The 27,958-nt window shown below is 38.9% G+C and overlaps 4 protein-coding genes across 5 annotated transcripts in view; all 4 read right to left on the reverse strand.

The window, feature by feature from the left end:
• Positions 1-7,688, reverse strand: part of LOC136251326 (uncharacterized) — a 33,873-nt gene extending 26,185 nt beyond the window's left edge. Inside the window, exon 1 of the mRNA XM_066043763.1 lies at positions 7,449-7,688. The gene's annotated coding sequence lies outside the window, so the exon portion shown is untranslated. The remainder of the gene's footprint in view (positions 1-7,448) is intronic.
• Positions 7,689-8,566: 878 nt separating this feature from the next.
• Positions 8,567-23,023, reverse strand: LOC136251329 (uncharacterized). Of its 2 annotated transcripts, XM_066043770.1 has the most exons (11): positions 22,809-23,020; positions 13,926-14,423; positions 11,150-11,647; positions 10,725-10,837; positions 10,308-10,663; positions 9,977-10,261; positions 9,787-9,928; positions 9,234-9,323; positions 9,061-9,174; positions 8,928-9,013; positions 8,567-8,852 (listed from the first exon to the last, which is right to left on the reverse strand). In XM_066043770.1, the coding sequence occupies exons 1-11, from the start codon at positions 22,855-22,857 to the stop codon at positions 8,663-8,665; spliced, it is 2,421 nt and encodes an 806-aa protein (XP_065899842.1). In that variant the 5' UTR covers positions 22,858-23,020; the 3' UTR covers positions 8,567-8,662. The 2 variants fall into 2 exon arrangements, with proteins under 2 accessions (XP_065899842.1, XP_065899841.1); XM_066043769.1 differs by having other exon boundaries at positions 9,787-10,261; positions 22,809-23,023.
• Positions 23,024-23,755: 732 nt separating this feature from the next.
• On the reverse strand, positions 23,756-26,898 carry LOC136248573 (uncharacterized). Its single transcript, XM_066040342.1, has 9 exons — positions 26,842-26,898; positions 26,610-26,777; positions 26,363-26,496; positions 25,505-25,832; positions 25,364-25,442; positions 25,204-25,290; positions 24,993-25,138; positions 24,724-24,943; positions 23,756-24,478 (listed from the first exon to the last, which is right to left on the reverse strand). The coding sequence occupies exons 1-9, from the start codon at positions 26,896-26,898 to the stop codon at positions 24,081-24,083; spliced, it is 1,617 nt and encodes a 538-aa protein (XP_065896414.1). The 3' UTR covers positions 23,756-24,080.
• On the reverse strand, positions 26,615-27,951 carry LOC136248574 (uncharacterized). The gene is made up of 2 exons (XM_066040343.1): positions 26,842-27,951; positions 26,615-26,777 (listed from the first exon to the last, which is right to left on the reverse strand). The coding sequence occupies exon 1, from the start codon at positions 27,949-27,951 to the stop codon at positions 26,953-26,955; it is 999 nt and encodes a 332-aa protein (XP_065896415.1). The 3' UTR covers positions 26,615-26,777; positions 26,842-26,952.
• Between the last annotated feature and the right edge of the window lie 7 nt (positions 27,952-27,958).

Raw genomic sequence — 27,958 nt, forward strand, 5'->3', positions numbered from 1 at the left:
TTGGGGAAGCCTGGCTAATCAACTTCTCTGGGCCTATAAAAGACAATAACGTGTACATGGTGCTGGAAGAATATGTACCATGATGCTACTAAAAATTTCTCACACAGTGCTCATTGTTAAACGCACTGGGAGAAAGCAAAAAACTGCTGTTGCAACCAATCCCTACACAACACCCATTTCAAATTGTTGAAATAGATACAATGGACCTGCCAATGACACTGATATGTAATGGTATTCCAAGATCTTTTCACAAAGTAGCCAGTGGTCTACCCAACACCTGACCAGAAAGCAGAAGGATGCTTGATTGTTGGTTGAGGAAACAGTACCACCTTGTTCACAGTCCTTTCCTACTCCAGGTGTTTATTGGTATGGCAACAGGAGACTTAGACCTGGATCACCAAATATGCAGAAGAGTTGAACAGATAGCTGCTACAATGAATGAACTGCCAAATTGCAATAATAATAAAGAAAATTTTACTAAGGTACATGGAAGAACATTTTGCAAGACAACAATCAATGTCTAAGAACAACAGAAACCAGGAAACAATCAACAGCTATTACCGACAATAAAGTTCTGAAGGGTGCCAGCACCATTAGTGATTGACCACATGATTTCAGATGAACAATAAACAAATTAGTTAAGGTCACTTATTCATTTTGTATAAATATGGTGATTTTACTACTGTATAGTGAGTTGCTTGAAATTTAATATGAGTTGTTGCTTGTTGTCAAACTGTGAGCAATATTATTAATTACACTTTGAGTTATTACTACCAAATATATCAGTTGTTTGAATCGCAGGTAAAACAGCCCATAAATTTGGGTCATTTGTATACCCATAATTGTAAGATCACTACGCTTATATCACAAAATACAACAACTGCTATCATCCTATCAGCATAACCTCCATTGTTGTTAAGGCAATGTATAAATTGTTCACGATCAACTTATAGAGTTAAACAAACTTATTAGTGAGTCACAATATGGCTTTTGCAATAAACATTTCATTGTTATCCTCCTTGTCTCTACTGTTGATGACTGGGAAACTTGCTTCAAAAGACGCAACTCGAGTAGATCTGTTCATTGCCTCTTGCTATGGCTTTGATTCTGTCCCACATCAGCGACTGTTATTTTGACTCGAGACATTCATGGCAATCTTTTACTCTTCCGATATCAGAGGGTTGTAAATAATGAAAATTTTTCCAAATGTCTACCTGTCAAATCTGGGGTGCCCCAAGGATCAGTTTTAGGTCCCCTGACATTTTTATTGTATGTTAATGAGCTGCATGAAATTATTTCACAGTGACATCAAACTTTTTGCTGATGATATAGCACTTTAAATTTTGTCCCCTTGCGCTCATGAAGTTTTCCAAGATGATCTAACCAAGATATATTATATTTCAGAAGGCTCAGTCTCGCATATCAATGGGGTTTCCTAGAGTTACAGCTAGTTCGTCGATAAATAGAACCGGATACGAAGCACGTGCGCTTCTGCGCATGCGCAAAGAATCCGTATAAATAATTGCCATGCTTTGACACCTCTGGCCTTTTTTCTAGCTCGCTAGTGTTAATCGTTTGTATTATCTACGTTACTCAAGTCACCGTCGCGATGTCCGGAGACGATCAAAACCAGTTCGCTCTACTTCAGAGCTCGTTACGGAGAATGGAGGAACAGCTGTTAACGGTCTGCGCTGATGTGGAGCAGCTGAAGCGTAGCCAACCCCCTGATAGGGAAGCACAGCTCCCTGGGGATCCACAACTACCCGGCACGGTACAAAGTACCTTTTCTACGCCGGTCACCGGTGTCGATGATGACGACGGCATCGTTAGCACGAGGCTGTCTTGGGACGAACAGATGGAGTTGCTCGAGGACGAGCAGAACAGAAGCCCAGTCGACACCACGGGAAATCGCCCAAAGGGTGAAAAACTTCCCCTAACTAAAGTCGAGAAGGAAACGGAAGATTTCCTCCGCGAGGCGTTTACCGCTTTGGATAATGAGGACCGGAAGAGTGTCCGTAAACGATTCATCGTACCGGACACACCCTTTACCATGGCGCCTCACCTCGACAAAGTAATGGCAGCGGAGTGCTCAAAGAGCACAAAGGCCGCTGATCAGGCACACTCCCGGATCCAGGCACTCTTCCTCGACGCAGTCGGGCCACTGAGTTACTGGATGGGATTAACAAGGGCCAAGAGTTGGCCATTGACGACGTGGAGGTTGCGGTAAAGGCTGCACTTAACCTCATGGGAAGTGCCTCCTCTCACTGTACTGCACTGAGGAGAACATCTGTGCTGGAGGAGTACAACAAGGATTTGGTGGCTTTTTCCCAGGGCCCTGACCTTTTTAACTCAGCCACAACAATGCTGTTTGGCCCTTCCTTCCCGGAAAAGGCAGTGGAGCATCTGAAACAGCTTCACACTCTAAGACAAGCTCGAAGTACTCCCAGGAGTGGCACCAGTCAGGGTTTTTCCAAGGCCCCCTCGCAGTACACACAGCGAGGGGGCAGAGCCGGCTATCTACGGAGACGCCAGAACAGCTACCCTTACTCAAGAGGGGGATACAACAACTCACTAGGCAGGGGAGAAACGTCATCTCAACAAACAAAGGGAAAATGACTAGAAGTCAGTACACACACTATTTTACCAACACCAAAAGAATGTGTAAATCATATGATTGCTCACCTCACAAAAAAAGGGTTTGTAAAGCCACAGACAGCACAGCTGTCTCTCAATGTGGCAGGGAGGTTAAGTCAATTCCTGTACAACTGGAAAGTACTAACGACAGACAAGTGGGTACTAGACACTGTGCAGGGGCTTCAAATCCCCTTTCTCAGCCTTCCGGTACAGGAATGCTGTCCAAACCCGCCTATATACTCCAAGGAGCAAAGCCTCTTGATACAGGAGGAGGTAGGGTCCCTTCTAGAGAAGGGAGCAGTGGTAAAAGTACTTAACCCTCAACAACAAGGAAGTTTTTACTCGACTCCCTTCCTTGTTCCCAAGAAGGGAGGTCAGATGAGACCGGTAATCAACCTCAAGAGGTTGAATGAATGGGTGGAGCCCCAGCACTTCAAAATGGAGGGAATGGGGACACTCAAAGAGTTGTTGAGAGTGAACGACTGGATGGTGAAGGTGGATCTCAAAGATGCATACCCAATACACCCAGACCACCAACCTCTCCTACGTTTCCAGGTGGGCCCTGCTCACTTCCAGTTTACATGTCTACCCTTCGGCCTATCTTGTGCACCATGGGTATTTACCAAAGCGATGAAGCCACTCACAATATTCCTTCAGAGTATGGGGGTTCGCATGATCATCTATATAGACGACATTCTATTGATGGCGGAGTCAGTAGACCAAGCAAGACTCCACCTGAACACCCTGGTGCACCTACTGGACGGCCTGGGATTCATTATCAATCAGGCCAAATCAATAACCTCTCCTGCTCAGCAGATAGAGTTTCTGGGTCTCCAGGTAGACTCAACCACATTACACCTAAGTCTGCCAGGAGAGAAGCTTCACCACATAAGGCTGGAGGTGGGGCAGTTATTGCAGAAAGTGCAAGTAACAGCACGATATCTAGCCCAGATAATAGGGAAACTGCATGCAACATCTCAGGCAGTTCTCCCAGCCCCTCTGTTCTACCGATCCCTACAGGGGGACCTACAGAGGGCACTGAACAACAATAATCAGGACTACAATGTAGTACTTTCCCTCTCCCCTCCAGCCCGGGAAGAATTAATGTGGTGGCAGGAGAGGCTTGCCCAATGGAATGGCAAGGCTCTGGTTCGCCAACAGGAAGTTATAGTGATTCAGTCAGATGCATCCCTACATGGTTGGGGAGCTGTGTGCAATGGCACCAGAACTGGGGGGCCTTGGACTCAGGAGGAACAGGGAATGCACATAAACTGCCTGGAGTTGTTGGCAGCAACCCTAGCAGTACAGTCCTTCCTGAAAAATCAAGCAGGAGTATCCATACGGCTGCAACTCGACAATCAAACAGCCGTAGCGTACATCAACAATCTAGGGGGGACAGTCTCTCCCCAGTTGACAAGGCTGGCAAAGGACCTGTGGATGTGGGCACTATCCAGGGATGTCGTCCTGGCTGCCGAACACATTCCAGGGATAACCAACTGTGTGGCAGATGCCGAGTCCAGATCTCAGATGGACCGAACAGACTGGAAACTCCACACCCAGCTGTTCAACCAGATCAACGAGGAATGGGGCCCACTGGAAGTGGACCTGTTTGCCTCTCGTCTGTCCAGTCAACTTCCGAGGTTCTTCAGCTGGAGACCAGACCAACTGGCAGAAGCTACACATGCCTTCAGCCAGAAGTGGAGTCACCTGAAGGGTTATGCAAATCCTCCGTGGTGCCTAGTGGGCAGAGTCCTCAACCACGTGAGGAATCAACAAGCTCAAGTTATTCTTGTAGCTCCAGTTTGGAAGGGGCAGCCATGGTACCCAGCCTTGCTGGAGACGTTGTTCGACTTCCCCAGACAACTCCCTCGCACCCACAACCTTATTCAATGGAAGCCCGACCACAGTCAGTGGGATCTACTGCCCCAGTTGGCCGTGTGGCCTATCTCCGGGAAAAGTTTGGACGTGCAAACCTTTCAAGCAAAGCTAAGGAACTCATCCTCTCATCATGGAGAAGCAAAACATCTCGCTCATACGATTCCCACTTCAAGAAGTGGCTGGGCTGGTGTACTGAACGGGGTTGTGATCCCATTTCAGGACCCGCTTCAGATGTAGCTAACTTCTTGGCTGACTTGCATTCACAAGGTTATCAGACTTCCTCACTGAATGCTTACAGATCAGCAATTTCCAGTGTACATGACAAAGTGGATGATGTGGAGGTAGGAAAGCACCCATTGGTAGCTAGACTTTTGAAAGGGCCTTTCACACAAGACCCCCCCCTTCCTCATTATTCAGGCACTTGGAATGTCCAGGTGGTACTTGATACTGTACAGCAATGGGGTGGTACGAATACGCTATCTTTAAAGTTACTGACATTGAAGTTAGTGATGCTTATGTCATTGACCAGACCATCTCGGTCTGCTGATCTTGTGTCATTGAACATAGATAACTGCCAGTACAAGCCTGAAGGGGCGGTTTTCCTACCCTCTTCTCTGGCTAAACAATCTAGGCAGGGTAAACCCTTGGCAGAGTACTACTTTGCAAGTTTTCCTGGTAACACACAGCTTTGCCCGGTGGAGACCCTACATCAGTATCTTCAGGTTACAGCACCACTAAGGAGGGGACACACCCAACTCTTCTTGGCCATTGTCAAACCACATAACCCAGTGGCTTCATGCACCATTTCACGGTGGTTGAAGGAGGTCCTGAAGATGTCAGGTATTGATGTTACCTTGTTTACAGCACATTCTACTAGAGGTGCCTCTTCTTCTGCTGCTGCCGATTCAGGAGTTACTACTACTGATATTCTAAAGGCAGCTGATTGGAGCACAGAGTCTGTGTTTGGGAAGTTTTACTACAGACCTAGTCGTGATCCTTCTTATGGCCGTGCTGTACTGTCTAGTAGGAGTGGTGAGACCTAACCCATATGGAAGCAAGTATCTTGTGTTACATAATTGCTATTGTTACTTGACTCCACCTTCTTAACATGAGGGTTGTGAGCTACAAACAACACCATTGATATGCGAGACTGAGCCTTCTGAAATATAATTTCCAAATGGCTCAGATCACGCAGTGATTGCATGCTATTTGGGATTATATGAAGAAGGTGAAGTCGAGCATATCAATGGTCCCACCCACCCATGCCCAATCCTACACCTTGCTCGCTGTACAAAGGCCAGAGGTGTCAAAGCATGGCAATTATTTATACGGATTCTTTGCGCATGCGCAGAAGCGCACGTGCTTCGTATCCGGTTCTATTTATCGACGAACTAGCTGTAACTCTAGGAAACCAGGCCTAACACCATTGATATGCTCGACTTCACCTTCTTCATATAATCCCAAATAGCATGTAATCACTGCGTGATCTGAGCCATTTGGTAATAAATGGTGTAAAAAATGGCTATTGAAGTTGAATCCTCTGAAGTGTGAAAGCATTTGTATCTCATACAAGCATTTTCCTCCCTTAAGTAGCTATTTTCTGGGTGGCCTACTGATTCCACTAAAATCAGTAGTCAGATACTTGGGAGTTTTCATCAATTGAAAACTTAAATGGGTAACCATGTAAAGCATTTAGCAGCTAAAGCATCCTGTTCACTGAACTACTTGCGTCACACACTATTTTAATGGTCTCCATCAGTTAAGGCAACCACATACAAAGCTATAGTCAGACTAATTCCAGAGTATACTTCCCAGGTTTGGTGCCTACATTCCACAAAAGATGTGTTTCAACTAGACTTGATCCAGCACTGTGCTACATGTTGGTTGTGCGGTAGTAGATAGAACTCTGCCAGCCATAACTGGTCTAAGCCTTCAGACATTTGCCTACAAGGACTTAATTTGTCATCACTCCAAACCAGAAGATCTTTCTTATCTATCATCCTGGTCCATGATATTCTACACAACAGAGTAGCCATTCTGCTTTCCCGATAATTCAATTTTCTTCCACTATTACTAGATTAGATGAAATGACATTATGCATCCCATCTTTGACTATCATTCCTTATTGCTACTCTTTCTTCATCAACGCTTCCTTTCTATGGAACACTATCCGCATCCTACAGCTATCTAATCCTAATGCATTTTGGACTGCACTTCATCGTTTTCTTTTTGTGTAAAGTTTATATTAAACTGTTCTGTTGTAATTGTTTGTGTTGTGTGTGTATCTTGGCTTTGTATGTTTTGTATGGAGAGCACCTTTGCAGGCATTGTACCCATGTCTTTGGCAAAAATTGATAAAGAGAGAATTATTGATGTAAAAGGCATGAACTATACACTTATAAATAATTGTGATGTGTCCACAGACTCACGCAGCCACATATGGCAAATGCCAAAAATGGGCGTGGTAAGGAAAATTACAATAAAAATTAATTGTTGGTTTATTTTTGATGTTGAGATTGCAATCCCTGCAACTTTGTCAACACCTTGATCAGTTAATCTCCAGTGTGACTTTGAGATTAACTGATCAAGGTGTTGTTATACAGTGTTGTCAATGATGATGGTAAATAGTGTCTATAAATTAAACAATTCAAATTCAGCTTTAGACAAACAGCACCTATTCCACTGTATACTGAGTAGCTACAAAGTTTGATCTTCTTATACCAGGAAAATTCCGAGGAAAATAAAGCTTTATAGCACACATGAAGTGTACTTAGTGCCGAAATGCATTGCCTAATGAATATGCCTAATGGGAACTGTACGTCGGGAAATCCCCTGACCTATAATAATATTCATTGTGGCGTGATAATATTATAGTGATTTAGTATAATTAACGGGGTTACGCGTGTAGTTACATTAGCTATGGTCACATATAGTACCTTGATATCTAGTTGCTCGGTAGAAATCGGAAATATTCCAGTTACGGTCAGATCTTTGAACATGAGTTGACTGAACGGAATTGAGCGGTACGAACTGCTAAGTTGATTGCGCGAAACTGTGACTAGCTGCGAAACGTTTATTGACTGATTTCTGATGGAACTAACATTTTATGAAGGCAAATTTGATCGTTGCTTTGTCTCCCTCTGATCGAGCCACTTGTCACAATCCTGCGATTGTCATTGTGGTTGATCACGTGGGCACACTTTAAATGGAAACTGAAAGTGAAACCTCAAGAGTTAGACCCCAACTATGTGTGGTATTCATCAAAACTGTATTGCTACTAGGTTATGCACTAGTTACAGTCAGCAAGTAGCAGAATCTTATAGGATAGCTAACTTAAGAAATCAATATTAGCCTCATCCCCCCCACCCACTTCCTCCTATAAGCCTTACCTTGATGTACAATTCTACATGTTCAATTATTATGTACATTTATGTCAATAGCTATGTAGTTATGGAGGCCAAGCAGGCAAACACACTTCATATTTTTGTCCAAATAGAGTTGGGCAATAAATCAATATTTCAATATGATTAAGGTATAATAAACACCAAATACCAAGAGTAATTGCAGGATACCGTTGGCATATACATTACATGTGAGCCATTCCAAAGCACTTTATTAATGTCAGACTGATTTGTAACATCAAAGTCAGTGTACTACAGTTTTTCAGTGAATATTGATATCCTAGTTTTACATACCTCCTTGCTTCAGTTTAATGTCCATTATATGTACATATAATCACAAATACCAATTACTAAAAGTATTGAATAACTTCAAATGTTTCATTAATACCATATTGATTCTTAGAAATCTCAATAGCTACTACCCATCACTAGTCAATAATAATTAAAGATACAGTATCAAGTCATAATATCATTAGGGACCAGCTGTACTCATACCTTTTCCATCATTTGGAAACCATAAAGCTTATACAACACTTCAATACAAGAGTTCACTAAGGTAAATGTCTTATCTTACTTTAACTATTTTGTTTAAAATACTAGTTATGAGATAGTAATATACATATGTAGGTGGCAAAATGCAAGTTTCACAAGTACTGGGGGATGCTGTGTGTACACTAGATATCACAGGAACTTCATTTTAATATGCAGCAAACAATAACCACGCAGATACACAAAAGCAGTTTTAGTGATTATGTATCAACGTGAAGTTTCTGCAGGTCTTCATAAAGTTGTTCTCCAAAAGACAGTGGTTTACCCAGTATAGTAGCTTCACTAGCTACCATCTTATCTTCATCTGACCAATGTAACAAAAATCTGTCTGATTTTAGTAACATCCTTACTAAAGCTTCAGAAGATGGTCGAGCTTTGGGATCAGGATGCCTGTCAAACAACAATTCATATACTTTCCATCATTGATCAATATACTTTCCATCATTGATCATTAAGGTAACTAACCAACATTGTATCATGATATGATAGATCTCCCTAGGACAACCTGGAGGTGGTGGAAGCCTGTAGCCAACCATAATCTTCTCCAGATACTGTAATAGTGACAATAATTAACTATCGTAATCAAAATAGCTACAACCTCAGTGCCAGTAAATTCTTCAAATGGTCTATGTCCAATAGTCCATATCTCATACAGTACACACCCGTAGCTCCAAACATCACTTTGGACTGAATACTTGCGAAAGTACAATGCCTATATATATACATATACCTATATCCTAAAGTGTGGAGAGTATTCTAATTGTCACTAACCTCAGGAGCTGTCCACTTTATAGGTATCTGGGATCCTGATGTGATGTAGTAATCTTCAGACACATCTCGTGCCATTCCAAAATCAGCAATCTAACAATATACACAAGTAAAGTTATGGTACACAATGATGCATTTTACTTCATTTGCTTTCATGATTGAAACTGATTACTCAGCTTTCATTGCACAAGCTAGATATTAGCAACAACTGGATTAACTACATAGGTACTCAATTATGAGAAAGTATATTCCCACAATGGAGACTCTGGATTGTAGCAATTAATTTGGGTGGAAAACTGAGCAGAAACTTTAATCCTCTAAGATGCTGTCTGCATAAACATGTATGCTATCATGTAACATGACCTCTAGGGTCTAAGAAAGCATGTAACATTTGCCTTGGTTACACACAGTTATGAAATTTAAACATACTATACATGTACATTATAAGGTTTCAAATGATATATGATAATTCAGTTGAATTTACACCGTGATTATTCTTACAGCCACTACATGCATATATGCAGCAGCTGTTGAGCTACTGTACTTTCTTCATTACCTTGCAAATGTAATCATCTGATAACAATATGTTTCTTGCAGCCAGATCTCTGTGTACAAAATGCTTTTTAGACAAATATTCTAATCCTGATGCAATTTGTCTGCAATAACTCAGTAATTCATGTCCCATCTCAGGAACAACACTAAAAGTTAGAATAATTACAACATGGACAAGATGTTGACGTACATACTTTTGTTGCAAATTAAGCAAATTATTTTGCAGGTCTCCTTTAGGCAAATACTCCAGTACAATCATCATGTTCTCCTCTTCAGTCACTACTCCATGTAGCTGTACTATATTGTTGTGTTGAAACTGACCCATAATGGCTGCTTCCCTCAGAAACTTCACCCTGTTTGACTCTGAACATTTTGAATTGAGTGTCTTCACTGCTACTTGCACAGGATCAGCAGAACCATCAGTCCATGTGCCCAAATTGACTACTCCAAAGTGACCAGAACCCAATACATTATCCACACTATGTGAAAGCATAATTATTGTAACCGTTTAATAAATACGCTCACTTGATGTGATGTGGTTTCATTGTAGTAATATTTCTACATTTTAACCAACTGTAAATGTTGTCTTCCTTGTGGCCTGGGTCCTCATACAATGGCTCCTCATATAGTTGATTGGTGTTCGCACTGTTAGTAGAGTGGTTGTAGTATAAAATATGGCTACTAGTGACCTCATGTGATCGACTTATACTAGCAGAGTCTGTCATTGGTGTATCATATATCTCATTGTCTAGAGATGACGGCTCAACAATTCTACCCAATGTTGAGTAATACTGAGACTTCAGTGTTTTGCATTGATTACTTGTGTGTTTTTCACAAAAAATGAACATTTCAATTGTTTCATAATCTCCTGAACGTTTTGGCTGCGTTATTAACCAACAACAGAAAGTCATCTACGTGTACAATAACATGTTTATATATTACCTGTTTGTGTGCATTTTTTTGTAGATGTTTAGGATTGTCAATAGTTTGAGGTTTAATTGCAACTGCTCCTGGCAAGGCAGACCCAGCATACATGACATTCTTTGCATCAGCATCTATAAACAAATTATGGTTATCACATGAACACCAATAAACCACAAAGTATATTTAGGTTACCCTCAACCTTTAATTATTGCACATCACATGTGTATACAGTGTAACTTTTCTTTTGGACTACCAATTTAATCAGTGAGACCATCATATAACTCAAGTACATACATCCCTAAGATGGTTATTATGAATGTGAGTAGCTATATACCTCCACTCATTAGTTGTGGTCTCATGGGTGATGTACTATTAATAGTCACTATATCACATACACTTATGATATCATTAAACCTTAATGCATGATTAATCCACATACTTACAGTATTCTATTGCATAGGAAGCTGATGTTGATGTTCTCCTTTTGTACACCACAACCACGAACACTAACACTATAATAAGTGCCACTAGTATTGCTACAGCTACTCCAACTGCAGCTCCTATTATTACACTAGTGTTGTTACTATCACTGGTACCACCAGCTGCTCCAGCTGGAGTCATCGAGGTAGATGGTGTAGTGCGATTAATACTGGTAATTAGAACAGACTCAGCAGAAGTACTAACAGTGGATGTAGATATTACTAGTGGCAATGGTGTTGAAGTTGTTGATGTAGTTATCAAATTGAGTAATGTTGATGTAGTTATCAAATTGAGTAATGTTGATGTTGAAGACATTGACGTTGATGTCATTGACATTGTTGTTGATAATACTTGAATTGTACTTGTAGAAGTTGCAGTACTACTAGTGCTACTGGTGGTAATAATAGATGCTGTTTGTAGGATAGCAGTTGTCCTGCTATTTGAAGTAGTAACAGTACTTCCTGTGTACAAATAAATGATTATACAACAGCAATACTATTATTGCTGAGACCTGCAAAAAGATATCCATTAATGCTCTTTGAAATTACCAACAAAAAGTAACAGAATTGTGGAAAATCAATCATATGGGCAAATTTGGATTTCTAACGATTTGCTAGTTTGCTAACATTTAGCAAACTAGCAAATAACACACACTATGATGTAGGAAATGATGATTGCAGACTCACTGTGTGTCTTCATGTAATACTGTCAATGTGGCCCTGCTTTAGTGGCAGTACCACAAATACCCCATAACTTTGTTTGGGTTTTGAATAGAAACACTGCTGGAACTAACATGGATCTCTGGTAAACTGTGAACATGAGCATAATAGTTTGTGTGGAGTTTCTAATGTCTTGGGTTCAATATCAATTTGTCATTTTACGTTGCAGAAAATGATCAACTGTGTGCAGGAAGTGTACCTTGGACAGGATATCCATATAACTTTTGAGCTGGAGAGATCCTTTGAAAATAGTTCACTGTGAATAGAGCTCTGCTGAACTTGTCATCATCAGTAAGCCAATCAGTCCTTGATCCACGTATGATTATTTTCATTGCTTTAACTGTGGCCTCAATTTTTCATGGATATTTTGGAGTGGAGGTTCTATGCTCAAATCCCCATTGTTGCACAAAATCTTGGGAGCTTCTTGAGGTTATTATCCACACAAAAACAGTCAAGTTGTGAAAAAAGGCTGCTGCCTTCAAAGGCCTGGGTGAAAAAGTTGCAAAATCAAATGTGGCAGTCAAGAAATGGCTGAAATGCTACTTAATAATGCTTGTACATTGCATAGTTATTAGCATTGCAGTCATTTCTTGGCCGCCACTGTTTCCACATTTAATTTCACAACTTAGGCCTTTGAAGGCCACACCTTTTTCACACTTTGGCTGTTTTGTATGAATTTTGTATCTTTTTGTGCTCTATATTGTCCCAACCCATGGCTAAAGTCAGCCATAGGCTGGATTTGGAGTTTGTTTGTACCCACATACAAAAATAATGATGATTATTTGAAGATAGAACTTACAATTGCATTGTATTGCATGTTTAATTGGCTTTGATTGATAGAGCACTTTTTTTTGAGGAATTCTAATAAAATACACATAGAATGTCCTAGAATTTCCATTGGTAGATCTACGAGATTATAAACTTTTGCTACTAATTAGATTTTAGCTAGAATTTTTATTTACAAAGCAAAAATTAAGTGAGGTGTACAGCTGTGATAGCAGTGACTTAGTGGTTAAGGATTTGGGTGTTCGGTATGGAGGTACCTAGTTCAAACTCTGGTAAGTTTAAAAATCTATGGTGACTGTTTCTATCAGAGAATCTGGACCCCGTGATTTACAGTTGGTTTTTGCCTCTGTAGCTTCTACTCCTTTGCTTTTCAAACCAACAAAGGGTACTGCTACAATGGCATGCCTATGTACACACACACATGCGCACACACACACACACACACACACACACACACACATGTGCACACACACACACATGTGCACACACACACACATGTGCACACACACACACACACATGTGCGCACACACACACATGTGCACACGCACACACATGTGCACACACACACACACACACACGTGCACACACCAAATTTTAAGGTATTCCCATAAGTCTATAGTCATGACAGAAGTTTGGTCTTTTTTACATGATTAAAAGTTCATAGACTGTGGATATTTATGAGATTCCTTGAAAACTTTATTCATGAAATCTGTAACAAAATTTCAAGGTAATCGAATCACACGTTTGCATTTATAACAGTTTTTGCAAAGTGTGTGAAAAGAATAATCAGGCCCCTGTAGACCCCCTAAAACAAAGAAACAAATGGAACTTTGGCCGCCCTTATCTCATGAATAGGTGAAGCGAATTTAATCAAATTTGCTACCCTACCTATGTTTTAATAAATACATCACTTAACAACTCAATCCTAGAATTAAAGCTTTACAATCATCAAAACAATTGTACTGTAAACCTCACTGTTTTCTTAAGGTAATTAAATAGTTTGCTCAATGGTTCAAATAAGAATTCTTTATTAATATATGTAGTGTATGTAGATTGTGCACATTATGCTTAGCAGTTCTGCTTAATATAATGCTAGCATTATGCTTGATGTTTTCACCATCCTATATTTTATATATTATACATACGTCAGAATTTATGCTGGCTTACGTAGTTAAAGTCTTGTAACCATGTAGCCTACATAGTCTGCAAAATATAGAACTTAGTTTCACTCACTTATTCCTGCTAAAATAGCCAAATGGAAACATCGCTGAGTAACAAATCCATCATCTCCAGTGATAATAATACTGCTTTGATTTCCTTCTGCACTGTAAGCAAGTGTATCATTTGATTCACTGGTAGTCAATATATGTGATCTTGTAGTAGTGTACAAACCAATAGTATCATTTGTAAGAACACTTATTTGTTGATCAGCAGGGAGTGTGTAGTTGTCACAAATGAAAGCAGCACCACCTAACTGTGGCACATAAGTCACAGTACTAGCATGTACAAGTGTATAACGATCATTTCCATTCCACCTCCACACACTAGGATAAAATGTCACTGATGGAACATTTAAAATCTGATAACAAAATTCCCACCCAACCACAACTCCATCACATGGAATCCTGTATGATGGTATAATATAAGTTGTGGCAAAGACAATTAGCGTCCCATCTTGGTAATCCAGTGATCCTGTGTTTCTACATGTTTGAGTAGTAGTGAGAGCTACACCTGTATGAGTTGATAAATAATGCATGTGAAACTTCTATTGTAGTATAATATAAGACGAATTCTAGTACAATATTTTTGCATTCCAAACTCTAGTTTACATGTGGCCTCAGTGGGTCATCAGATGCCTCACTGTGTGTCTTGCCATGCTTACAAGTGCACTTAAATGCTAACATTTAAAAAATTTTATTTTATAATAATTAGTGAAAATACGCACACATAATACATACTCCAGTGTAGTTTGCACTGATTAATTAGTGAATAATCTGAAATTGGTTTATCGGCTAAATTTCAGAAATATCGGTATCAGTAATTATTAGCCAATTAATTTCACTGACCATGATGTCATCATAACAATAAGAAAAAAAATGTTTAAAATGGTAATTTTATATAATATATATATAGGAATTTTGGTAAACATAAACATGGGATCAATTATCAGTATTGGCCATTTCAGTATCAGATAATCAGATAATCAGCAAAATCTCTTATCAGTGCATTACTACTTCAGCGGTAGTGAGATCACAACATACAAACTTATTATACTGGAGTAGTGGGCCAGAATAAAGTTTCTTACAACTAGGCCTACTCACAACAGTATATAGCTGGTTTCCACTGCATTGAACTTGAAACCTGTATCAGGCTAATGCCTTACTGTTGGACTACACCGAGATGAAATTCTTTTTGTCATGCACCTCAAACAATGCTGATTTCATTTTGTAAAAGTGCTTTGTCATGTACGACAAGGACTATTCTTGCCAAGTTAAAGTGGTTATGAGTAGATGAATTGATACATTAATACCATATATGTAGATGAAGCATATAGTTAGTTTGATTATGTATTTACTGTAAGTGGCCAGTGACAAACCTGCTACTCAATGAGTCAGTAGTCAGCTATAATAGCTAACCTGATTGTCGCCCAGCAGGGTTAATCAAACCGCCCCTCATGCTATAGCATATTATTATGATCTCAGTGATAGCTACTAGTAAAGTGCTGATTAGAATTACATGAATGTAGCTACAAGCGTATTAAATTTCACTGACATCTAACTACAAGCAAAATCGAATGAAATGGAATGAAATTTTTCATGCTAACTGCAAAGAAATTGATTTATAGAGTATGAAGATATGAATTAAGCTACTAAATGGGAAAATAAATAAATAATGCATGCAGATATTTAATTACAGAGAATTCTCTATTATTTGTGTAGTCTTGGTAAAATGCATATGGAACGTTTAGTGCATCCTTAACATTTTGAATTAAGAAGCCATATTATAGCAACTTGTAGTGCTTTGAAATTACTAACTGCAAACTTGTACATGTACTGAGAGTAACTTTAGGGTTTGTTTGTCATCGTATGCCTTGTGGTGAGCAAGTATATGTTTCACCTACATACTGCACACTTATCAGGATAATGTGTATACCCATGGCCATAGGCAAGTACTATCTCAAGCAGTTAATTGAAAACTAGCAACTTATAAAGATAAACAATTGGGGAGGTATCAACAGTACCTAAGGTAGTTATTATTATGCTGACTCTATACTTTTGAATTGGTAACACGACCATCAGAAAATTGTTGTGTAGCTGAAAATCACTAACCCAGGCGAAGTAACTACATACTTTAAACTAGTAAGCAGCACTTAAATGTCTTTCATCTGACAGTATTTTTTATTCAAGTAAGGTGTTCAACATAGTAATGCTACTAGTCATAAAAAATGGCACAAAACTTACTTACACAAGTATAAGAGAAAATTAGGAATTTTAAACTTGGGATGCTATGATAGTCGTGACATACGACATGTACAGGGGCGGATCCAGACTTTTAAAAAGGGGGGTTCCACTTTGGAATTATAACTTCAGCCTAGCTGTAAGTTGAAGACCCAATAAAAAAAGGTCATCACCTACTGACAATAGCTGTCCCTCACCAACTACATTTCCTATTTATAACTGTATACATAGCTTGCTACACTACTCCTCAAAAGACTACTGTGACTGATCTATTGGAGTATATCGATTTGAACTGCTCTATTATAGTATCTCGAGTAAGAGAGGCTCTTTCAAAAGGGGGGTTCCATGGAACCCTTTGAATCCCCCCTGGATCCGTCCCTGATGTCGTGACATAAAGTTCCATGATATGATATGACATAGGCTTCTTTATGTTGTGACATAAATATCTCCTAATAATGCACACTTTTCCACTCAATTTGATCAAATTTGATGCAATAAATACTGATCAGAAAAATTGACAAATAAGTATGAGCAATGTTGGTTGTTGAGTCATAGTTAGAGTTGTATCGATTCCCACTTTTTAGGGAAAACCGATATCCGATATATTTTTACCCTGTTTTACCGATAGTTAACCGATACCCGATTGTAGGTCTCTACAATTATACTTGTGCATACTCCATTAAAAGTAGAGCTATATAGTAAAGCCAATTCTGTGAAATTGTACACTTATCTCAATCAAAGTTGCTAGTCAGACAAGTGGGCTAGGGCCTGAACCACCACTGTTTATCTTTGTGGCTACCACAAAACATAAACAAATTACCCAAGTACATACCAGAGCTTTTGACACCAGCCCTCCAGTGGTACTGCAGCTGCTGAAGTTGAATAGACTAAGCCACAGCCCATTACAACCGATTTCTGATTATGGTAAAAACAGCTAATTATCGGCTTCTACCGATTACCGATCCGATTATCGGTACAACTCTAGTCATAGTTAATATTGCTGGTGTTTAAGTTGATATTTTTGCATGTTTGAATCAAAATAGCTATACAGTTTCATAAGTAACAGCTTCAGTTGTGAAACTTTAAAAATTGCTTATGCCGTGACATACGACATGTCGTGACATAAACCTCTATAACATGTGACATAAAATTTCTATGTTATGGCATCCCTATTTTAAACTAGAGTAGGGATCAACTAGAATATAGTGCACCAATAAAAAGTACTGAAACAAGCTTGAGTTGGTATATTATGACAGCAAATTACTTTAACACAAGAAGAAATGAATATCCCCAGTGTGCATTTCAATTAAGGAAACTCCACAGCACAGTATGGATATTTATTTCTTTTTGTGTTACAGTAATAGACAAATTCCACAATAAGGCTTTATAGTGTATAGTAATAACCATTACCCCTAGCAACCTGGATTACCCATGACGTTTAGGTGATAATGTCTAAAGTAACGTCTCCAAATTTTGAAAGGATAGCATATATATGTCATAAGATATGACATTTTGAAATTTGTGGTTTTCCCATACATATCTATGTATGTGAGAGGGCTACAGTTGCCCCTTCTGGACAATCACAAAATTGAGGTATTTCAACGTATGCAAAAACCAAAAATTCAAAAGTACATATATCTCAATTGTACATAATTTGTAGGTGTGAATGTTAACAATAATCGCTCCAAGTTTTAAATGGATAGTGTATATAGGTCATAAGATATCACATTCTTTGAATCCCATGATTTAAGTGATTTCTGAGAAGGGGCAACTGTTGCCCCTCTCATTGACAATGTATGGGAAAATTGCAACTTCAAAATGTCATATCGCATGACTTATATGTGCTATCCTTTTAAAACTTGGAGAGGTGACTTAAGACATCTACAAATAATGTAAATTTTAGGTTGCTAGGGGCATTGGTTGATTTTTTTGTGATTAGAATATTATGTCAATGACTATCATTTAGATATACTGTACAACTAGATAGCTACATCAGTAAATGAAGGCATTTCAGATGGACTCATGCTCTTGAATATATGTGTTAATGGAGACAAATCGAATTAATTGCATAGCAGGACCAACTTATGATGATATTGCTGAATGTTCTATTAGAGTAGTTCGGACTGCTACCTGATGATCAGAAATTTAATCATAGATATCTTCAGTAAACTATTCAGTCCTACCCAGAACTATTCTCCAATGGAATGGCCTATGTATCCCTAACAAACATTTAAACAATTAACAACTCCTACTTTGTAATTGTAACTTAACACTTATTGTAACTTAGTTACTGTAACTTAGCACTGATTTTATCTTAACACTTATTGTAACTTAGCACTTATAGCTTACTGTATCTTAACACTGATTGTAACTTAGTACTTATTGTAACTTAAACTTAGCACTCATGTGTACGTGTACATTAGCATTAGAGCTCTGTTGGGTGATTGCTAATTAATAAATAAAATAATAAATGGGTGACTGCTCTATTAGAGTATCTTGATCTCGTGCACTCCCAGCATTGATTTATGCAGTATTCCATTCTTGCATAACTTTTAGCACAAATCCCAGTAAACCAAGGCAGTGGCATAGCCAGGAAAATTTTTTTTCCGAGGCAAAGTTTATACATTTTTTGACCTAATTGAGAGTGTTCATTATCTGGCTGCATGCCCTGCGAACTACTGATTTTAGGGGTACACAAAATGAATGGAGAAATTTCTACAATGTGCAAAGCACACTCTGAAATGCAAAGCATGAGGGATCTATACAGGGACATACTCCCCCAAACAAATTTTGAAAATTCAGTTTCCTAAGAATGAATTTGGTGTTAAATTTGACAGAAATTTTCAAGTACTGTAAAATGATTACAAAAATAAGTTTTTAATTGCATTTTGATTTGCTGGATAGGGAGAGAAGTATTTTGAAAAGTAACTTTAAAGACAATTAAAATAGATGTAAATGTGGTGCCAAAACTCAGGCTGAATTGTTGGAAAAGTGAGGGGGCACCACCCCTTCACTATTCAAAGTGTGCATGTGTGTGAGGGGGGCAGTTCTACTTTGCTAAGAACAAGTTTTTATCCACCTATCATATGGAACAGTCAGTTGAACTCAAGCACATGAGAAACAAACAATTAACAGTGTTCATAGAATGAAATAGCTACCTTAGTACAACTTATGGTAAAGCAGCGCATTAAGAAATGCAAACGAATAAACCGTGCCAATTAATCCCCGAAATAATCAGCACGTGCCTGTTCTACTTTGCTAAAAATGAGCTGTTATCCTACACCCATTGTCTGAAACAATCAGTTCTGTTGAACTCAAACACACGAGAAACAAACGTACCAGCCGGCACAGAAAGTTGAGCAGCACGTACTAAATAAATTATTAGCAGGAAGCCACTAATGTGCTATTGCAAATAAATGAACACCTTGCATTGTCAGCGAAAAGAACTGGGTACAAAGGAAAGTCCATTATGCATGCATTTTACATACTGCAGTTGGTGAAAAGGCACATCTCAGGATGAAGCGATGTGGAACAGTGAAGAAATCAAGTTCATAGCTATATCCATTGTTGAGTTATGCTTGGCTGAAGGCATCAGTTAGTCAGAATAAAATAGGAAAGTTTTAAAATTACATAGAAACTTTAATGGAAGGGTTTGGGATGGTCTGAAGATAGTGTTGGGCTTGGCTGTGCCTAACCAAAACCACCAGGTTGTCATGATGGAAAATTAAGGCTGGTTTTAGGGTGATATTTTTGGCTGGAAAAGCCCAGTTCTGCATGATCCCTACTACGCAGTACTACCATACTGTATGATACCATACTGTTGATAGATGGAATGCACATGTTAAAAGTTCAATTCCATGATCAACATACACTGTATGGGCAAACTCCATATAAAGTTTTATCTTCAAAAGCTTTTTGTACATCCAAATAAAGTACACTTTCCCATAATAGACATCTAGTATCCAAGATTTTTAAATTGAAAAAATTTTCTGTAGCTAAATTCCTCTATAGAACCCTGGCACAAAATACACATGTTCAACTTGTGATTGTTCCATCATATGAGCTCTTATGATGTACTGTGCTGCATATACATTATATTATTTTACTGTACAAGATGAAGATCAAACAATATGGAATTTCAGGTAACCGTTATAAATGGGAAAAATCTGGTTGACAAGATGTTATGAGTGGCATTCCACTAGGACTTCTTCTCTTCCTTATTTATGTGAATGATTTACTAGAGTTAATCTCAAGTCAAGTATTTTATTTGCTGACAATACTAAGCATATGCGAACTATTTATACTGATAGATCATGAACAGCTTCAAACTGATTCAAACAAGCCGGCTAAATGGTGCAAAGTGTGGCAACTCAATTTCTATGCTTCTAAATGCAAAGTAGTCCACTTTGGTCAAGCCATGCATAGCTAGTTATGGAGGTTACTATCTCAAAGGTGTTCTATCGGGCTTCTCTTAGCCTCAACCCTTAATTACTTAACAGTGATACTGGACTTATAAACATTCCATTCCACTATTCCAGTATACCCTAGTCCCTATAGTCTGTTGCTGCCTGCCCCTTTGCAAAAAGTAAGCCTAGCTACTTTTTGTGGAGGTAAGGTTTCCACTCAAATAGGAAGATGCTTCTTTTTGTTGTTTTTGGTGAGTTTAACTGACCTTTCAGATAAAGCAAGCAAGCACTAATTTATTGTTTGATTGTTTGTAACATTCGATATCAGCATAATTTTAACACAGGTAAATGTCCAAAAGTGACCAAAACTCCCATAATGGCTACATTAGTCCTGTGGAATAGGAATATGCCTTCTTTCATTGTTTCTGGAGATTTTCACACAGACTGACCTATTTGTTTGATAAAGCAAACAAGTGCTAATTTATTATAACGCTATCTATTGCTTTCAATATCAGTGTAGTTTTAACTAGCGCAAATATCCAAAAAGTGGTCACATGACCAACAATCCCATAACAGCTATATATATTGGATGTGCTCGTGCATGCTATAATATACAAGATGTAAATAAGTCTTCATTTAATAGGTAAGAAAATACAATAATTGTGTCTTACCCTAATATACAATGATGTGTGAATAGGCTGTCAAATGTAGCTATGGCTGATAGGATTTTTGGTCATGTGACACATCTATGTGTGTTAAAATTATGTTGATATTCAATGCTACATGCAATATAATAATAAATTAGCACTTGTTTGTATGGTGTGAAAATCTCCAGAAACAAAAGAAGTATCTTCCTATTTTGAGTGGAAACCCTAGTGAAGCCGGCAGGCAGTACCAGACTATTTACTGAGTCTACATTAGGCCTAAATTCTCTGTTTCCCGTCCTGGACTCAAGCATATTTGCATTCGGGCGGTCGGTTCATTTCCATTATTTCATTATAAGACTGGCAGCTTTTCAAGCCATTATGTTCCTGACACAACCAAGAAAAGCTGCATAAAAGCATGCTTAAGTTTATACCTTCCTTTTCAAGTTGCAATAATAGCACAAAATGAAGTTAGTGCTGACTTGAAAGCACTGCTGACACGTGAGCTTGTTGACACTGTTTCAAGATGGCTTTTACTGAGCCTGTCAGTATGCAAGAATAACCAGAAAATATTGGAAGAATACGGGATAATGGAATACGTGACAATGTCTAAATTTTTAGACATTGTCACTCTGGAGTAAGCTTGTCCTTTATGGAAGAGATTGATGTACGGCCTCCCTGAGAAACAGCTGTCCTTCTTGCTACGTGCTGGTTGTGATACTTTGCCAACTCCTATGAACCTGGCTAGGTGGAACATCATTACTAGCCCTAAATGTGCCCTTTGCCTAGCTACCCAGTCCACAACAAACTATATCTTGACTGGATGTCTTGATCAAGGCAGGTATACCTGGAGATATGATTCAGTCCTACAGATTCTCGTTCATGGACTCCAACAGCACTTACCTAGATGACAGTTTTAAACTCTATGCTGACCTTCCAGGATATCTTGCTAGTGTCTGCTCTCCCAGCACTATTCCAACCAATCTTTCCTCCACCCTTAGCAGACCTGATTTGGTTTTAGTTTCCAATAATTCCATCTGTTTGTTTGAACTAACTATTCCCACCAATACCCAGCAACATATTTTGGCTGCTAGAGCTAGGAAGGAAGACCGGTGTAGCTGTTTACAATGCAACCTTCAGCTTTCTGGCTTATCTGTCAATCTTATTTCCATTGAGATTGGTTGTTTAGACCATTTTATACCAGACACAATTGCCCAAGTAACCAATGCTGATGAAGTGGCAAAGAAGACCATAAGATCCCTGTTTGAGCAGGCTGCTTGCATTGCTGTCTCCTGCTCATACAGAATTTTTAATTCTAGAGCCCCCCCGGCCCGGACTGGGATCTATCGGTTTGCCTATAACTGAACTCTTCTGCATGCTATAATTATCATTTTTGTAATTTAATAGTGTAAGTTTTGCCAGGGCTCCTGTACTGCTTGGTACCCCTGAGTCTAGACCCCTGTAATTATGTAGCATTTTGTCTTAACAAAACAAAACGTCTCTCTCTTTATGGAGCTGACAGTAACTAGCTAGATGCGGGCGGTGGACGGCAACAGAAAATTTATTTGGAGTGGCCTTAAATATCGCATCTAGCTACATTGAACACACCTGCTAAAAGAACGTAGAAGTAAATCAGCAGGGCTTTAATCCAAGTCATCCTTCTGACGCGACCTCGTCCGCTTCACTTATCATGAGCTTCACTATAGTACCTGGTAGCTATTACTGATACGACAGGACTTCTCTCGTTGCACAAGCCGGACGAATTTCAGTCTGGTTGCTTTATTAAACAACAAACACAGGTCCAGAGAAAAATACAGCCACACCCATATATTCACTCCGGCAAAATAACAATATACCCTTATTAGGGAGTGTTTATTTTACGGACTGGACCGTCGGACCGGAAGTTCCTGGTTAGCAGGATGTAAGTGTTAATTAGCAGGCCTATTTTACGGACCAGACTGGTTGGATATGTATAGCTACGCGTCATAAGGACCATCGGACTGTTCAGCACACTACTTGAAGTGTTTAGTACAGCTGGCCCATGCACACACGCTTGCATTGAACTGATCAGACATTGGCTCCGACTGGATGATTTGCTTGGTCGTGTGATAACTAGTCCACAGCGGCTAAGACTATAATCAGCTGGCGTACGTCAGTAGCTTGCATGGCTAGACCTGGTTGCGTGATTAGCTATCTTGTGAATGGCACCTTATACCCTTATTTTATATATAAACAGCTGCAGATTTAGTAGCTTGTTCAGAAGATGCTAACAGACTTCAGCTATATTGCAAAAAAAAGTTCATACTAAGCAGCTAGAAAGCTTTTCATATAAAAATTAAAGTCTAATAATGACTGGAGAAAAAAGCTATTGGGCAGAAGCACAGTTTATACAATACCAAGGTACGCGTCTGTCCCAAGCATCTTCAAGAATTGGAGTAGTGCAGGTGTTGCCATGGTACCACTTTTCACATTTTGAGCGACAGATCATATCTGGTTGGCTTGGAATGTCTGGCATTCTACAATCACAATAAATTCTGACTGCTTCACTGTCTTTCCTTTGATTGGAAACATTGAAAAGCTTTGATTTTGAGGACACTCCACTAAATGTCCAGGCATCAGTTGCTGGTCAAAGAGGAATGATCCGGGTTTCTCACCAAGGCATAAAGTAACAGAATAGGCAATGCTAAATATGCCACAGTCATTACTTCCATACTGCTTACGCATGTCTACAAACTTAAGGACAAAACTAGGACTGTTTGTCTGCAGCAAACAAGCCACTTGAGCTCTAACAGAGGAGCTGCTGCACGAAAAGATGCTATCGTAAACGTACACAGTGTCTGGTTGGTCCGTACCCAGGTTACTGACAGTAAGCCAATGATGTCAGTCACTGTCATGAAGAATTTGGATAAAACCAGGTCCATCTATTGAGTAGTTCATTGTAAGTCCATAGAGAGCATCTTGGAAGGAAAAGTGTGGTAATGAAAATTGTTTATGCAGGGTAAACTGGCTGGCATTGATAATACTGCAATTCATCCATGCTCCAGAGGTTATCACTGCCTTGTCAGAATCCATAAGATCTAAGTCTTGTACCCACCATGAACTGGTGTCACGTTCTGGAAAATCAGACTCTTCACATACAGTCAAGTCTATTGCTATCTTGTCTTGTTTTTGGTTACTAGCTTGTCGCTTTGATCTTATTGCTGAGTACAGCTTCTTGGCTTGTGGATTTCCTGTAGTTGAACATTCAATTTCATCTGGGTCTACTCCATCTTGGTTATCTATAGGACAACAGAAGTAATCAATTAATAACCACACTGTAAAACTAACATGCATATGTGTTCTAATTAAACAGCCATGCATGTATTTGATAGAATATACTTATAATTACATTGCCCAACACAAACCTTTGGAACACCTAAAATGTTATGTGCCCAATCACATAGGTCATCAAACCTAGAACTGGGAAAGTTAGTAACAAAATCTAATTCAAATTTGTTACAGTATTTTATTTCAATCCTCCCACACTCTTCTTCCATAAACTTTACTAGCAAATCTGTTTTCAGTAGTGGCCGCTCCTTGTAAAAGTCTGAGTCTCTGAACTTATCAAAATCTCTTCGGTCTGCGGATGATGCTAAAACATAATTTCCAATTCTGGTCAAGTCCACCCTGCCACATTGTTTTCTGGTCTGTAGCCAAGTATGCATATCTAATGTGACATACATCAGAATCTGTCCAGGTTTCAGCTAAAAATAGCTAATGTAATTATAGTGAAGAAATAAATTAAATAAATACCGGTGATTCCATCTCTTGTTCAACCTCATCCATAGAATAGTCTATCTTAGCATAAGGATTAGTTTCTACCCACAGTCTTAGCATCTCAATATGAAAGCATTTATCTTGCAACTCAGGCTCATCAGAATGTCGTTCCATCGTGTTACCTATGTTAGTAAAATAACAGTAATATTAATAACAATTTAAAGTAACTGTTCAACATGTAAGATACCAAGAGAAAGCTCCTCATCTTGATTTCTTGGAATTGGGCTGAAACTATCAGACTTAATGGATTCTACCTCTCTACCTTCTCCTCCAGCTACAGAAATCAATATTAAACCTTTACTGCTTAACCAATCAAAATTTTGAAAATATACCTTTGGGTGTCATACTTGAAACTTTTGGAGTTTTGTTCCGTGTGATTAGAGTTGTTGAGTTGCTAGGGTCAACACTTGATACAGATGGGTCAAGCTGAAAAATGATATATATATATAATTTAATATCAGCTCTTGTTAGTATATAGTTATGCTTACATGATTACTAATGGATGCATTGATTGAGTCTGGAGCAGCAACGATATCAATATCTCCTGGACGAGGCCTCTTGCGTCCAGATGTCTTGTCCTTTCTGGTCCTTGAGTTTCGGCGAAGTTGGGTCAACTTTATTTTCAGTTGAGCATTTCCAACTTCTAAACCAATACTGATCTGTGCTGCTATTATGTGGTAGCAAAGTCCACTTGATGGGCATGAACAGGATTGTTTAGGAAATAAACGCACAACATGTGGAGTGCCAGTTGAACCAAGTACAGTAAAGACACCCAGTTTCTCATTATGGGTTATTTCTCCTCGATCAATTATCGCCCTATAGATATTCATAAATATAAAGATGTAATATTTAATTTCACAGATCAGTATACAACATAATGAACCTTTATAACCATATATCATAAAGGCAGGAATTTCAAAGGACGATAATTTTGTGAATGTGTTTAAAAAGCTAATTTCATTTCCAAAAGCAAGCTTATAGGATTATGTACACTCGATGCAAAATTTTTAATCTTATACAATATAAAATTAACCCTGGATTACTTTTACAAAGTCAACAAAAGCACCTATAGTCTAGTTTACATTAAGTTATAAATGTGACTAGATTTGACAAAACCCGGCTGTGACACACAAAGTAACATTCTGAGATACGGCGATTTTAAGTAAATATTGCATTATAGTTTCCTGGTGTGTTATGCTGCACAAATAAAATTCACAGTGAATACTCGTCCGTTTATTAGCAATAACTGTGTGGATGTATAGATTTCATTTCTACGGAGTTGTTTATCCACTGAAGAAGCCTACCACTCCATCCCTTACCTATATTAATAGTTAGGAGTATTTTACCTTGGTCGTGAATACTGAGTCGACATGGTATCAACTGCTACTGGCTCAACAAGTGGTGTATCATCAACGACTGCTTCTGCACTTGATAATGCTTTTGATCGAATGTTTGCAACTATGGAAGCAGGTGGTATGGCCTTTAAGATCTTAAGTTCATCTATTTCACATTTTAAGCATGAAAAATTAGGCAATAGTGTGTGTATGTGCCAATTCCACAGAACCATCTTTGGATCTCATTATAGTAGTAAACCTGCAGGTAATAGAAGCTAAGGACAGCAGAGTCTACTGGAGCTTCTTTCCATTTTTCAAAATCTTTGAGAACAGCATTGAAGCTTTCTGATTGATTAGACGTCACTCCACTAAATCCATTGTATACACCCAGCGGTTCCAGAATCCATCTTCCAAGGGATGTTGTGACCTAGAATAAAACAAAAGTTTATGTGTGGTACAGTAAAAAAATGCGCTAATATTACTACCCTTACTTGAGGATCGATATATTGGTTGTAGTATTCACGGAAAGGCACACTCCAGTAACCCATTAAACTGTCCAGTTTTGATCTATAGCTCTCTTCATTCGGCTGATGAAACAGATCTCAGAGGTGACAAACATAAACTGAAATCTCAAGAGATTTAGGGTTTTCAGAAGAAATGCCCTTCAAATGGTCTTGTAACCACCTCTTAGCAGCATTTATCACATGATTCCAGCACTTCACCACCTTCACCCCTGGCAAATTGTTCTCAATAGTCTTGCCCAATGCAGTTTCACTGTCCACCACAATCGGTATTGGTGATTGCAATTTCTGCAAGGATGGTAACTGTGTTTTCATATGGCTCAACATAATTTCATGTGCAGATTGGTACTTCCTTTCATGGATAAGGAATGCTGCTGGGATAACTGGACTTGACTGAAACAAGACATGCCGAAACAAAAATGCAGAGACATAAAAATCCCCTAGTTGAAACGTTGCATCGTATGACAATAGGACTGGCTTAGGACAATAGTTTAATGAAATCAAGTTGTCCAGTTGCTGAAAAAGATCTTTGAACCCACATACTACAACCAAATCAGGAAACGTGTCTATTTTTAACACATAGTCTTCAAGGTCTGCAGCCAGTGCATGCAAATTAACTATTGCATCGTGGCTTAATCTGGTTAACTGCCTCTCCTTCGCTTGAGCATTCCTGATTTGTTTTATATTCCTTGGGACCAACACTGGTTGATGAAGACTGGAGCAACTAGCCTTTGAAACCAACTCTTTGTATGCATTTGCAGGTGATTCATTGATTTTACCCTCCTCTAGCAACAAAGATGGGCATGTTCTGTAGTACACTTTTGACTGCTTTGAGTTTCCATGTGGAAACTGAACTGCAATGCTGTGATCACCCAGGTAATGGACCAAAGTTAGATTGTTGGTGTTATCTAACAATGAGTACGCTAAGCGTTTAAAAGACTTGTCTTTACCATGTAGTGTAACACACACATAGTGAACCTTCTTAACAACTGGACCTCCATCAGGAAGTTTCTTTGTGCCATTCTGATACCAGCGATATTGGTCAGATTTCCAGTCCTCTGTGTATGTACAAACCACCATGATAAAG

The sequence above is a fragment of the Dysidea avara genome, chromosome 3, assembly GCF_963678975.1.
Source record: "Dysidea avara chromosome 3, odDysAvar1.4, whole genome shotgun sequence".
Taxonomy (NCBI): Eukaryota; Metazoa; Porifera; class Demospongiae; order Dictyoceratida; family Dysideidae; genus Dysidea; species Dysidea avara.